Source organism: Tigriopus californicus, chromosome 10 (genome assembly GCF_007210705.1).
Source record: "Tigriopus californicus strain San Diego chromosome 10, Tcal_SD_v2.1, whole genome shotgun sequence".
Classification (NCBI taxonomy): domain Eukaryota; kingdom Metazoa; phylum Arthropoda; class Copepoda; order Harpacticoida; family Harpacticidae; genus Tigriopus; species Tigriopus californicus.
Genome location: NC_081449.1, coordinates 1,445,598 through 1,456,783, shown reverse-complemented (window position 1 = coordinate 1,456,783; position 11,186 = coordinate 1,445,598). Strand labels below are relative to the sequence as shown.

The 11,186-nt window shown below is 44.2% G+C and overlaps 2 protein-coding genes across 2 annotated transcripts; one reads left to right on the top strand and one right to left on the bottom strand.

The window, feature by feature from the left end:
* The first annotated feature begins 383 nt into the window (after nucleotides 1–383).
* LOC131889362 (titin-like) lies at nucleotides 384–6,839 on the top strand. The gene is made up of 2 exons (XM_059238447.1): nucleotides 384–1,982; nucleotides 6,655–6,839. The coding sequence occupies exons 1-2, from the start codon at nucleotides 470–472 to the stop codon at nucleotides 6,780–6,782; spliced, it is 1,641 nt and encodes a 546-aa protein (XP_059094430.1). The 5' UTR covers nucleotides 384–469; the 3' UTR covers nucleotides 6,783–6,839.
* Nucleotides 6,840–7,255: 416 nt separating this feature from the next.
* LOC131888901 (rap1 GTPase-GDP dissociation stimulator 1-like) lies at nucleotides 7,256–10,481 on the bottom strand. The gene is made up of 7 exons (XM_059237849.1): nucleotides 9,850–10,481; nucleotides 9,239–9,446; nucleotides 9,006–9,158; nucleotides 8,588–8,869; nucleotides 8,223–8,462; nucleotides 7,890–8,137; nucleotides 7,256–7,814 (listed from the first exon to the last, which is right to left on the bottom strand). The coding sequence occupies exons 1-7, from the start codon at nucleotides 10,336–10,338 to the stop codon at nucleotides 7,428–7,430; spliced, it is 2,007 nt and encodes a 668-aa protein (XP_059093832.1). The 5' UTR covers nucleotides 10,339–10,481; the 3' UTR covers nucleotides 7,256–7,427.
* Nucleotides 10,482–11,186: the final 705 nt, after the last annotated feature.

The window sequence follows — 11,186 nt, the reverse complement described above, 5'->3', positions numbered from 1 at the left end:
ATACGTAGGCCTTGTTGATCTGGTAGCATCTTTCAAGTCAGACTGGACAATTACTTTAAGTAGCATTCCAGACCAACCCTACATTCAAAGACTAGCTCGGTCTGCCAACTCAAATTCGTTGGTAGACCAAATCTCATATAAAGATTGAAAGGTATAAATAGACGAATTATAACCTTTCATTTTTCGTCCATGTATGAGATGTTAAGTTCTGTAGGCTTCGCATGTTTCTTTAAAAAGAAATACATTGTGGGTGAAACAAAAGCGGATTCGATATCGAGTTCGGTAGGAAGAGTTGAGCGGCCCGTCTCCTTGATAGTCGTGTCGATTTCATAAGCTCCGATTCGTTTCCTTGTTAGGAGATTACTTTGGCATGCCAATGCATGCCGAAAAACATTATCGGCCAATAATCTCCTCGTCATTGACCACTTCTCAAGAAAAGTAGTCATTCGGTTTAGAACATTGAGACAAAATGGACCGTCGACCAGGTCGGTCTCCCTCATTGCTGGGGTTGGAAGGGTCCTTTGCCCTGATACGGTTCTTAATGGTGGGCCTTAAACTTTTGACAATCGATTTGCCACTATCTTGGATGTTTGAAAGGGCCAGCAAGGCAGTCACCTACCAAGAGGCCTTCTCATCCGAGGAGTTGGATCGAAAGTTGTTCCTAAGGTTGGGTCAGAACTATGATGAACCCAAAGCTTGGTCTGATGCTAACCCCTGGTTATTGGGCCTAGATCGGCTTTCACTGGAGACACTGACCTGGCCGTGGTCTCAAATTTGGAACTCTCAAGATGCATGGAAATGGAAATCCACGTGGGATGAGATCGTGTCAAAAAAACTAGAGGAAGAGGACAGCCGCAGCTCCAGCTTTTCGTCATCGTCGAGTGACCATCTTGAAAATGAATCTCCTGTTCCAAGAGATGCCAAACGTATTTCGTTCATTGAGAATAAGGAGCCACAGATGGTCCCGTTTAAGACTATTCCGATCCCAAATGCAGAGGAGCCGCAAAAAGATAACCACTCGAATCCTCAATTGAAGCCTCCTCGTCATGAGAACATATCACAAATGTTCAAGGAAATGGAACAAAGAGCAGCCTTAAGACAACAAACACGGTCCCTATTTGATCCGCTTGAAGCCCATGTTCCACCCAAAACCAAGAGCATTTCGGAATTGAAGCCCACTACCCAAGAACATAAACCCTTGGCAAAGTTGAAACCCGCCTTGAATTTGGAGCACAGCCGGGAATTGGAACCCGCTCCGGAATTGGAACCCGGTTTGGATTTAGAGCCCGCCCCGGAATTAAAGCCCTCTCCAGTTCTGGAACCGACTCCAGAATTAAAGCTTACGTCGAACTACAAGCCCAATCCCAAGTCCAAGCGAATCGTCTCTCCCTCAAGGGCCAAGTCTCCCAAGGTCGCCGAATTATGTTCAAAATTCGAGTCCACCAATGCCAATGGAACCGAAGCGAAGCTCTTCAAAGTAAAGGAAATGCCCCAAGGGGCAGTTGTCCGAAAGGCCAAAGTAGTGACCAAACCTAGCGCAAATGGCGCAATATCCCAATCTGACAACTCCCTCGAGAAGCATGATGATGACACAGCCAGTGGAATAATGCCCAACAGTTCCACTGTCATTCCCAAGATCGTAATCCGTTCCTATGAAGAGCGTTGCGCCACTTTGCCACCGCCTCCCAAACCAGTCACGATGAGACATGATCCTGTTTCAAAGCCCAGTCCCAATCCAGGACCTCTTCCAAAACCAACCTTGGAGAAAGCCATTCCGAGACGCCCCAATCCTCGTCCAAGGATGGAATTCCACTACCAACCGCCAATTGCCGTCACCAAGGACTCCAAGGCTCATTTGCATCATAGTTCCACCCCCATTTTGACTTCCATCCAAACTCTAGAGGATCAACCGGAAGGTGCCAATTGGAACAGCACTTGGGAATTGGGATCCAATTCCACACTGAGAGAGGCAAGCCACCAAAGTGAGTTCAGATTGTTGAGTAATAATGAAACCTCATTGGAGCATGGCAGAGAAGAAGATGGCTGGGATGATTGGGTAGAGTCTGCCTTCCCTCAAGTGTCACGTTCCATTTTGATTTAGAAAACAAATGACCATGAATAAATTTGTCAGCAGCATCTCTGCCACTCTCCAATGGCTTTAGTAGACTAACGCAGAGAGACCTTTAGCTACCTGTTAAAAGTATCCTTGACTAACTCAACGAGTTCACATGGAAGTTTGAGCTCTTTGAAAGGGTTCAAACTTTTACCGTGGCATTTTTGTCGATCTAACCAGTTTCTTTTTGGGTGGAAAATGAATATTTACAATTGAAAGAGCTGAATTGGCAATTTGTTTTCGATAAGTAAAACGCACAAACTTAAAGAAATCCGGTCGGACCCACAAATGTTCATTTGTCCCCATGTACTCCCAACTTGATGTTGCTCAGGATTGCAGTTCATTCATAAAGGTTGTTGCCAAATTCCCGAGGAAAAAGTCAATCCTATTCACCCTGTTGGTCATTCTCCGAGAAATTCCGACTTCACATCAGAGATAGCCAAGTTCAGAAAAGAGCCAAGGAAACCTGAATGGCGGCCCAATGGAAACGGGTCCACCGAGCACAACTTGAAGCCCAGTCAATTCAAAACAGGGGCCTTTAACGGTCTCCGGGCATCCAAAAGACCCCATATGAGTGTTCCAGGCTTCAGAGGACCCACGGGGGTTCGCCAACAAAGCAAAAAGACCAACCCTATCCATGATCCAATGAACGTGGACATGGAACACTTGTCTATGATGAAAGCCAGAGCCTTTTTTGAAGACAAGCTGAAGATGAACGAGAACAATGATCAAGAAAGAGAAGAGCCTTTCAAGGCTATTAAAATCGCATGCGAAATGGCACGAAATGAAGACTTGGGGGTAGATTCTGAAAAGAGTGTGATGGAGCATCATTCATTTTGCGAGAAGGAACAAAACGAAATGATGGACTCCACCCAAGAGAATCAAGATCCAAAGAAATTTCAATCCGGAGAAACGGAAGAGACAAGCAAGATCAAGGAATACAATTTCGAGAATGTTTCTTTGAACCGGTCCCTCAAGAATGTTTTCAAATCTCCGGTTTTGATTCAAGATGAGCATGTTGGAAAGAAAAATGAAAGCAAATTGCTTGATGAAGTAGGTCCTGTAGAGATTTCGATGCCAGATGATATTGACGCAAACGAAAGTCAGTGTTTGGTTCCAAAGGAGAATCATGATTTCTTACCCATTGCCACCGGAACAACAGATCTGAACCGAAAGTTCCTTCCGGTTTCTGGCCTTGAAGACCCAAAGCAAATTGTGATTTCAAAATCAAATATGCAAGTAGAACGCAACGAACGTAGCCACTTCGATTCAATGACACTGAAATTTAAAACTGAAATCAATGTCGAGTTGACACGCTGTCATTTTGAAAAATTGGCAATAGATTTGGATGGGAGCGTAGGAAATAAGACGGATGGAAATGATGTTCCAATAATTCTGTCGGTCCAAGAAAAATCAGAGGATGGCGCGAAAAAGTTATTGGAAATCTTGGATGAAAAGGAGATTTCAGAGCTTGAGAATCGTCCCAATGGAATGATCGATGGCAACGATGGAAATCAAATAACAACCATCCCGGTGAATGGCTCTTCTCTAAACAATGATATGGAGGAGTCTAGTACGAATGAAGTGATCGACTCCAAAGCAAAGCTCTCTCCCGAAAATTCTCAAGTAACAACCGAGGAACACGACTCAAAGGCATTGCACGACTTTCCCCAAAGATTGCTCTGGCTTTAATTTGGATGTTAATAAATTCACATTTATCTTTCGAAAATTTCCTTCCGAGGCTAGTCGTGCAATGCCCAAATCTAACTTTTCAGGAACTCCGTCATCAAGAAGGAGTTATTCGAAGCGACGAAACTGAAAAAGAAGCAAAGAGGGAACCGGGGCCAGATTCTGAAAGTGGGATAACCAATTTGCACCATTCCATTGCAAATCAGCCTCAAATAATAATTGACATGGATGACGACGACTCGGTTACTGATGAGGTTCGAATGTGTAAGAATTCAAATCAAGATCACCCACACTCCAAGGCTACATCAAATCAAGCAAATCAGGACGAAATAGTTGGGTTAGACCCGTCTGCAACGATTTTGCAGCCCGAAGAAGACTCAGTTGAAATTGCTCCATGTTCCAAAACTGGAACAGGATCAATGAATAAGGCTTATATCGTCTCTCAAGAGAATGACCCAGAATGCTTTCAGAACCTTGATTTATCTGATCGTCTCGAAACAGAACTGGGACAGGTTGAAAAAACACACAATGATAAAGATCTTGAAAGTGTTGTTGATACGGGGACGGAGAGCACGATTAAACTAGATTCTCAAATTGGAGCCAAACCAGACCAACCTAATATCAAGATCTCCCCAGAGGACGCCGAAAAAAATGGTTTCCAACCGGAATCTTCAATTGTTCCTGAGGAACCAAGAAAAGAGGTCACTGATCCACAAGAAGAGGAGGTCCTGATTGAGGAACCCGTTCAAGAAGTGCCGTGCGGGACAAAACAAGATGAAGACAATGGAGAGGAATGTGTTGTTACACACAATGATACTTGTGTGGACGAGGAAAATAAGATGGACTTTGAATCCCACAAAGAAGAAAACGATAATCTTTCTACTGATCTGAGCCCGGTTGTTTCCCAGATCGAATCCAAACCCGAGCTGATCGAAGATAAAAATGGTTTTCTCACCGAACATGTGGATCAAGACAATCCAGCTTCTTTTCACGAAAACACCCAGACTGAAATGACAAAATCAATTGAAGAATTGGTACCAACTCCTTCTTCCAAGCTTGATCCAATTTGTTTCGCACCAATTCCTCCCATACCAGAGAGCAATGTTGTCGAAACAATGGTGATTCCGGTTCAAGATCAGCCTCTGGCAGAAGCAGAATCAGTCATCAATGAAGAAAACAATTCATCAAATGAGGAAAGTCCAATCCAAGATGTTCTTTTTGAGGATCAGGTTGTTGACAGTACTAAGGCGAGCGAAAAACCACTCGAAACAGGACTGCAAGAAACGGAATGTCACAAATATGGGTCTAATCTTGAAGGTGGAACCGTCCTCTCTCGTTTCAACGAAGGAACTGGGGAGCCTCATATTCTCAACCAGCATGCTGAAGAAGTGGAACAAGTGAACCTTGAAGTGAGAGAGGTTCTCACGAGTCCCAACAATCAAAATCCAAGTACAACCCTTGACTCAGTCCTTGAAAATGATCAAGGTCAAACCTTTAAATCTTCTTCAGAATTGGAGAATTTAACGATTCCAAACCCAAATGATCGACCAGATGACGTTGGATTCAACCAAGAGAAAGCAGAACCATCTCAAATACATGACACAGATCATGAGGCTGTTGAGAAAGCTGAAAAAGAGGAGCCTTTGGAATTCTCTGCTGAAATACAGTTTCAAGAAGAGGTAACAGCAATACCTCTCGATCAAGAAATCCGGAACGACGTAGATCTAGTTCAGGGAAATGAGCCTGGCAAAGAATCTACGGTTAGTGCTTTATTGACTATAATTGAAGAAAACGAGAAAAATATCGCTGACGATGAATCTGCAAGTATGAAATCCACTGCCGAATTCATAATCGGAGATGATATCCAAACCAATGACATTGTCTCTGAGAATCTCATGGCTGAAACTGATTCTACCAATGATGATGAAGAAAAAGCAGTAGCCCCTCTTGAGTCAGTTATTAAGGAACAACTCGACCAAGAGCTTCCTCCAAACGATCTGAATCTTGAGCTTGCAAATGATGCCAACACACTTGACGGAAAAGAACCGCTAAAGAAGAACACCACCTCCAATGTGGAAGATTCTCAGTCCAATCCAGAAGAGTTTTTTGATCTAAAAATGGCCCAAACAACCACTCCTTCCTCTGATCCCCTGGGAACGGTAACTGAAAGCCAAGAAGGCAAGCTTGATGAAGATAATCCCTCAGAACTTGTAGACCAAGCTTCTTTTAAGAAGATTGATGATATCGCTGAACCTGACTCAAACGAAATTGAACCATTGGAGGCAAACTTTGGCTATGCCGACAACATTGGTTCTGTGGACGATAATATGGAGCTGGCTTCGCTGAATGACCTCTCTCATGAACTTGAAAATGAGCAGGAAGCTAAAAATGGTGTTAGACACGTCAGTCAATCACCTTTACCAATCCAAGCCCGAGAGCCTAACGTGGCCAGAGGACCGAGTACTTCGCTTTGGTCCAAAGTAAGACAGTTCCTTTTGAACGCTGAAGTTCGCACTTCCATTCAAGATCGATCAAATGATCTACAAACCCCCACAAGATCGCAAGACGAGCTACTTGTGATGGACGCGCAGAAGATTGTGATCATTCAGCAACGAAGGATGATCAATAAGGGGGTTTCCCAAAGAGATGCCGCCAATCAGTACCTGGATCCCCAAGAGGTCCTGAACATCCGGCAACAGCAATTCTGGAGGGCTTGGCTCCAAGTGACCTTGGTCTTTGGTGCTCTGGGCGTGGTGGTGGCTGCTCTGAAGGCGGGCATGGATCGATGGGACCAAGATTGATCACCGATCACAATAAGGGTTGCTGAGATTATGTTGTTCTTGTTGTTCCAGACCAAGAGTCGCTTGGCTCCGAATCAACTCCGGGGTTGCCAGCAACAAGCAGAACAAAGATGACCAAAATGGCCAAATGGCGGAGGAAAATCTTCGATAAACAACGAATTCACCATACCAAAATTTGACTCGACAAAAATGATTAGATGCAAATGCGACATTACCAAATTGACAATGGAATAAAGTTCCCCCCTCATTGGCAACTTGAATTGGGATATTTTTATGAAGTCAGATGAAGACTAATTAAATTTGTTTCTAGAGCCGGAGCCTTAAATGTTTTGCTGGATTGTATGTACTATTTGTTATGTATGAAAGTTGGTATTTGATACAGAGGCGGAAACATTCGCAATTCATGGGCCATGTTTCTTGTTTGAAATATTTCTAAATTCATTCGAGTTGGTACGACGTAGTTGACCTTCTTGATTTACCACGGCTCGCTCATTCATAGTTTTCCCTCTTACTTAGTTCAGCTTAGATTTATCTCATAAAATTGAGTATAGCTATTTCTGTATTTGACTACATTATCCCAGGTCAGAGGCCACAGCCTGCCCTAATCTGCGTAAAGACGATGGAGGATAGAAAGGATCTTTTTTCTAAGACGTAGTTCAGAATAATTTCTATTTTTCAATAACGGCGGACCAACGGAAGGAATATATGTATAAAATATACTTTGGTTTCAACGCGAGATGATCATGGGGCCTCCAAACTCCCGGGGAATGAATATTTCATTACCGTTGCCGCTATCATCGGCATCATTGGTTCCATCGGTTTCATCAAGATGCTTGACCCTGAAGAATGCGATTGAGCTCCTGGAATTGTTCCATGTCCCGCAATTGCTCTTGTCGGTCAATTAAGATCGTCTCGAGTTCCATTTCTTTCAACATAGCCACAAACACCTGGGGTCTGGCCTTCAGTAAGGTCAAAGTTAACGTGAGGGCATTCTGCTTCACCTCAATAGGATGCGAGTCGTGATTCAGGATGTTCTTGATGCCATTCACGATGAGATCTGTATGAAGTTGGGCGTGTACAGTATCTGGGTTCAAGGCAGCAGCCAAATGCGTCAAAGCCACCAAACCTTCATTGAGCATGCGAACGTGGGACGATGTTATCATAGTGGTAATGTGAGGCAGGCCTCCACAATCAACTATCACAATCATAACCTAAAAGCAACCACCATACCCCTCCTTATTACTCTTCTGATATGAATAATCTTTCACCCTAACTATCAAGCATACCTCGCTGGAAGCACTGTTTTTGACGAGGGACGCCAGAAGTCGGGCAGTTTCGGATTTGACCCCTTGGGTGTCAGAGTTGCCCCATTCGACCAGTTTCCCGATGCTGGGACCGGACCTTCCGATCTGCTTTGCCGCTTCAGAGCTACCGTCAATAACCAAACGAATTGTGCCGAGGAGTTTAAAGACCACGGGCTGGGCGTTCATCAAAGAGAGGCGTCCCATGAGTTGTTGACAAGGATCCAATAAGCCTGAACGGAGTCACAAGCAAAAAAGAGAGAGGATGAGAGTTATGATGAAATCTACGCAAATGAGAATGGCGCATGATTGTTTTACCTTGCTCGAGAAGACAACTGCGGGCTTTGGCGGTAACTGCCAGGTTTCGAATGGCTCCTAAGATGGCGTGTTGGAGTTTCAAATCCGCATTGGGATTCAGATGAGACCTTAGAAGGTCAACGAGGATTTGCGAGGTATGGTTGTTCATTAACTGGGTGCAATGCTCTTCATTACAAGCAAAGTTTCCGATGCAGAGACAACCCGCCACCATTAGTTGAACGTCTTCTGTCAGAAGCCAGTCTATGAGAAAAAAAAAGGGAAGAGTGCAAAGAAGGAAAAACAAGCATTGGACATGCTTTCTGTCAGAGCAATGTGTGTATGTGTGTGTGTGTGTGTATATGGGGGGGGGAGGGGTATTTCCTCACCTTTGAAGATGTTCAGAAATTTGCCTTGCTCTTGATTGTAGATCAGTTTCATACTGGCGTCGTGCCCCAAGATCAAAACTAACAAGTCACAAGCGTCTGTCCGGTGATCGTGAAATTCTGGGGTTTGCCACTTGCCCGCTATATGCTTGACCAAGGTGGAGCAAAGGGGGCTCTTGGCTAACTCCAGGGAGAGATCCGGATTTTCGGCGATACTCCTGACCAACTCCAGAGCCGTTTCAGTCACTTCCGGACTAGTGGTGTGAATCAAGACATGATTGAGAGCTGCAACATCAAAAGAAATGGCATAATAGTATTCTTTGTCCCAATATCACAATAGAATTGTCAACCAAGTGTTGACAAATACACTTTCCAAGTGTAAGGACGTTTATAATGTGCATGTTTTTATTATATTTCATACCATTGGCGAAATTACTACTCTTTCGGAGAAATTCCTGGCCGCGATCGTCCTCGGCCACGACCACAAAGAAATTCAAACTGGCATTGAAAACAGCATCGTTGGTTTTGGTGGTCAAAATGTTCTCAACGATCACATCAACGAACCCGACCTCGCCTGGATCAATGGAAAACATTTTGAAATCGTCATGAACGGTGTCTGATGAACGTATATCATCTGCTTTACGATGTCCTCACCAGTTCGTTTCACACTGCTTGGGCTCTCGTTACAAAAGTTGAGAAGGAATCCTGGGAGTATCACGGGAAATCGTTGTCCAACGTCTCCACTTTTGATGCGCTCGCGATTTGATGCAATCGTATGGATGTGTTGCAGACATTGGGAGTCGATGATCTGGTTTCGACCTTCAGAGCAATTGTAGCACAGATTCCCCAAGATGCGACAAATCTAGACGGCGGCATGAATTGATTATTATCATTTGTATGCCAATCATGAAATAGGCACCATACGAGGCGCGATCAATTATGATACAATGTTCCTCGTTATACAAGTAAATTATTCCTCTTCACTTCATTTGGCCAACAACTTCAAATTACTCATTATTCTCATCGTATTTCAAAATCTATGTTTTTCCGACAAATATGAATAGAATTGAAAACATAAAGTTTAAAATGGACAGTAGTTATTTCATGTATTCAGTTTGAAATGTCTACAAATATTTTAGCCTAGCCAATATGTGGCAAGCGGTTGTAAATGTACAGGCTATCCCGAAATTGAGTTCCTCTTCTTCTGTCTATCTTACAATCTTCAGGATTGTGTAAATTAGGTTTTAAAATCCCTTCCTAATTACCTGGACCACAGTTTCCACTCGTGGTTCCTGGGACTCGATGACCTCAGCTAGTACCCCTTCTAGCGCGCTGGTCACTTGGTCCTTCAAGCACAATCCTCGCCCGCCCGCTGTTCGCCCAACCTCAGCTAACAGCTGCGCCGCCAACGTGTGCGTGGGACCACGGCCCGGCGTGCTCAAGATGGTACGACAGTGCCCCACCAGCTCAGCCATGACATGCGGCTGTAGCAGGTTGGGCGCTAGGCTAGTGGCGCCCGCGCTTCCTTGTGCCGGGCTATGTGTGGACGTGTCTATGCTGCAATCGTCGTCCAGCGCCTTTAAGCGGCTGTGCACCTCAATGAGCTTGTGGTTGAGGGCGGTCACCGCTTCCGGTGACACCTCTGCCTCCTCACCACCTTCTTCAGCTGCGCCTCCGACGGCGCGATTAGGCGGGCTAGCGCGCAAAATACAGGCCTCAAACTGTCGGATGAGCTCATTCCAATCGATCAACATGATATCTTTGGATATTCTGTTTTAATATTGTAACGTTTGTATGAGTCCACCGGTCGTGAAACTTGCTACATACGTACACTGACTGTTCAAGGTACGCTTCTAGGTACTAGAGCTTCTACGGATGGGACGACGGACAAGACTTCGGCAGGTCAACTGTTGATTCTCTCTATCGTGCAGTGAGTTGACAAAGTGGCGCCTTTTTGAAAGCATTTCATGGCCAAATTTTGTATCAGGCCCCTTGATTGGTGAAGTTTGATTTGCGGGGGGCATTCTAAGGATCTTTTACTGAAAAAGCCTGAAAGAAATTATTTTTAGAGGCGTTCATGTGGAGATCAATGCTTGGAGCCAGGGATTCTTTGGCGGCTGACTTTGTTATTTTTCATGTGATTGCTTCAAATAGCAGCCCTGATGAGTACCAGACCGTGTATATTTTTCTCAAGGTGACTGAAATTGAATATGCAGAGCTTGATTGTAAATTGAAATCGGAATTAAACGGACATGTGGAACACATTTCTTGGGTAAGAAATTGCATTGCTTCACGGAATAACCAAGTAAACTAATGTCAGTGTTTCGGGTAGGTTCATGTTTCATAAAACCTCAACGTCACCTAGAGCGTGAAGCAGTTTTTTGTTCGTTAATGCCTAGTTTTTTTTGTGTGTCTAGGTAGGAATTGGCATCGGAGGCGTTAGTGATATGGTGGGATCATAAAGACATGAAAGACCTACTTCATGTAAGACTTTGGGGCCCTGTTTCAAGTGTCTTTTGATTTGGGAAGCATTTGCACATCTTTTGTCGATATCATCTCTCATCAGCGTTTTTATCAGGATCTTTACGCTCTGCTTATTTTG

What these genes read in the sequence shown, in the direction of transcription:
- LOC131889362 (XM_059238447.1), top strand. Translation starts at nt 470, where the DNA reads ATGGACCGTCGACCAGGTCGGTCTCCCTCATTGCTGGGGTTGGAAGGG. An exon ending in GAGAGAGGCAAGCCACCAAA is followed by an intron (nt 1,983 to 6,654) that starts GTGAGTTCAGAT and finishes TTGTTGTTCCAG; the next exon opens with ACCAAGAGTCGCTTGGCTCC.
- LOC131888901 (XM_059237849.1), bottom strand. Translation starts at nt 10,338, where the DNA reads ATGTTGATCGATTGGAATGAGCTCATCCGACAGTTTGAGGCCTGTATT. An exon ending in GAGTAGTAATTTCGCCAATG is followed by an intron (nt 8,870 to 9,005) that starts GTATGAAATATA and finishes TTGATGTTGCAG; the next exon opens with CTCTCAATCATGTCTTGATT. An exon ending in ATTTCTGAACATCTTCAAAG is followed by an intron (nt 8,463 to 8,587) that starts GTGAGGAAATAC and finishes TTTTTCTCATAG; the next exon opens with ACTGGCTTCTGACAGAAGAC.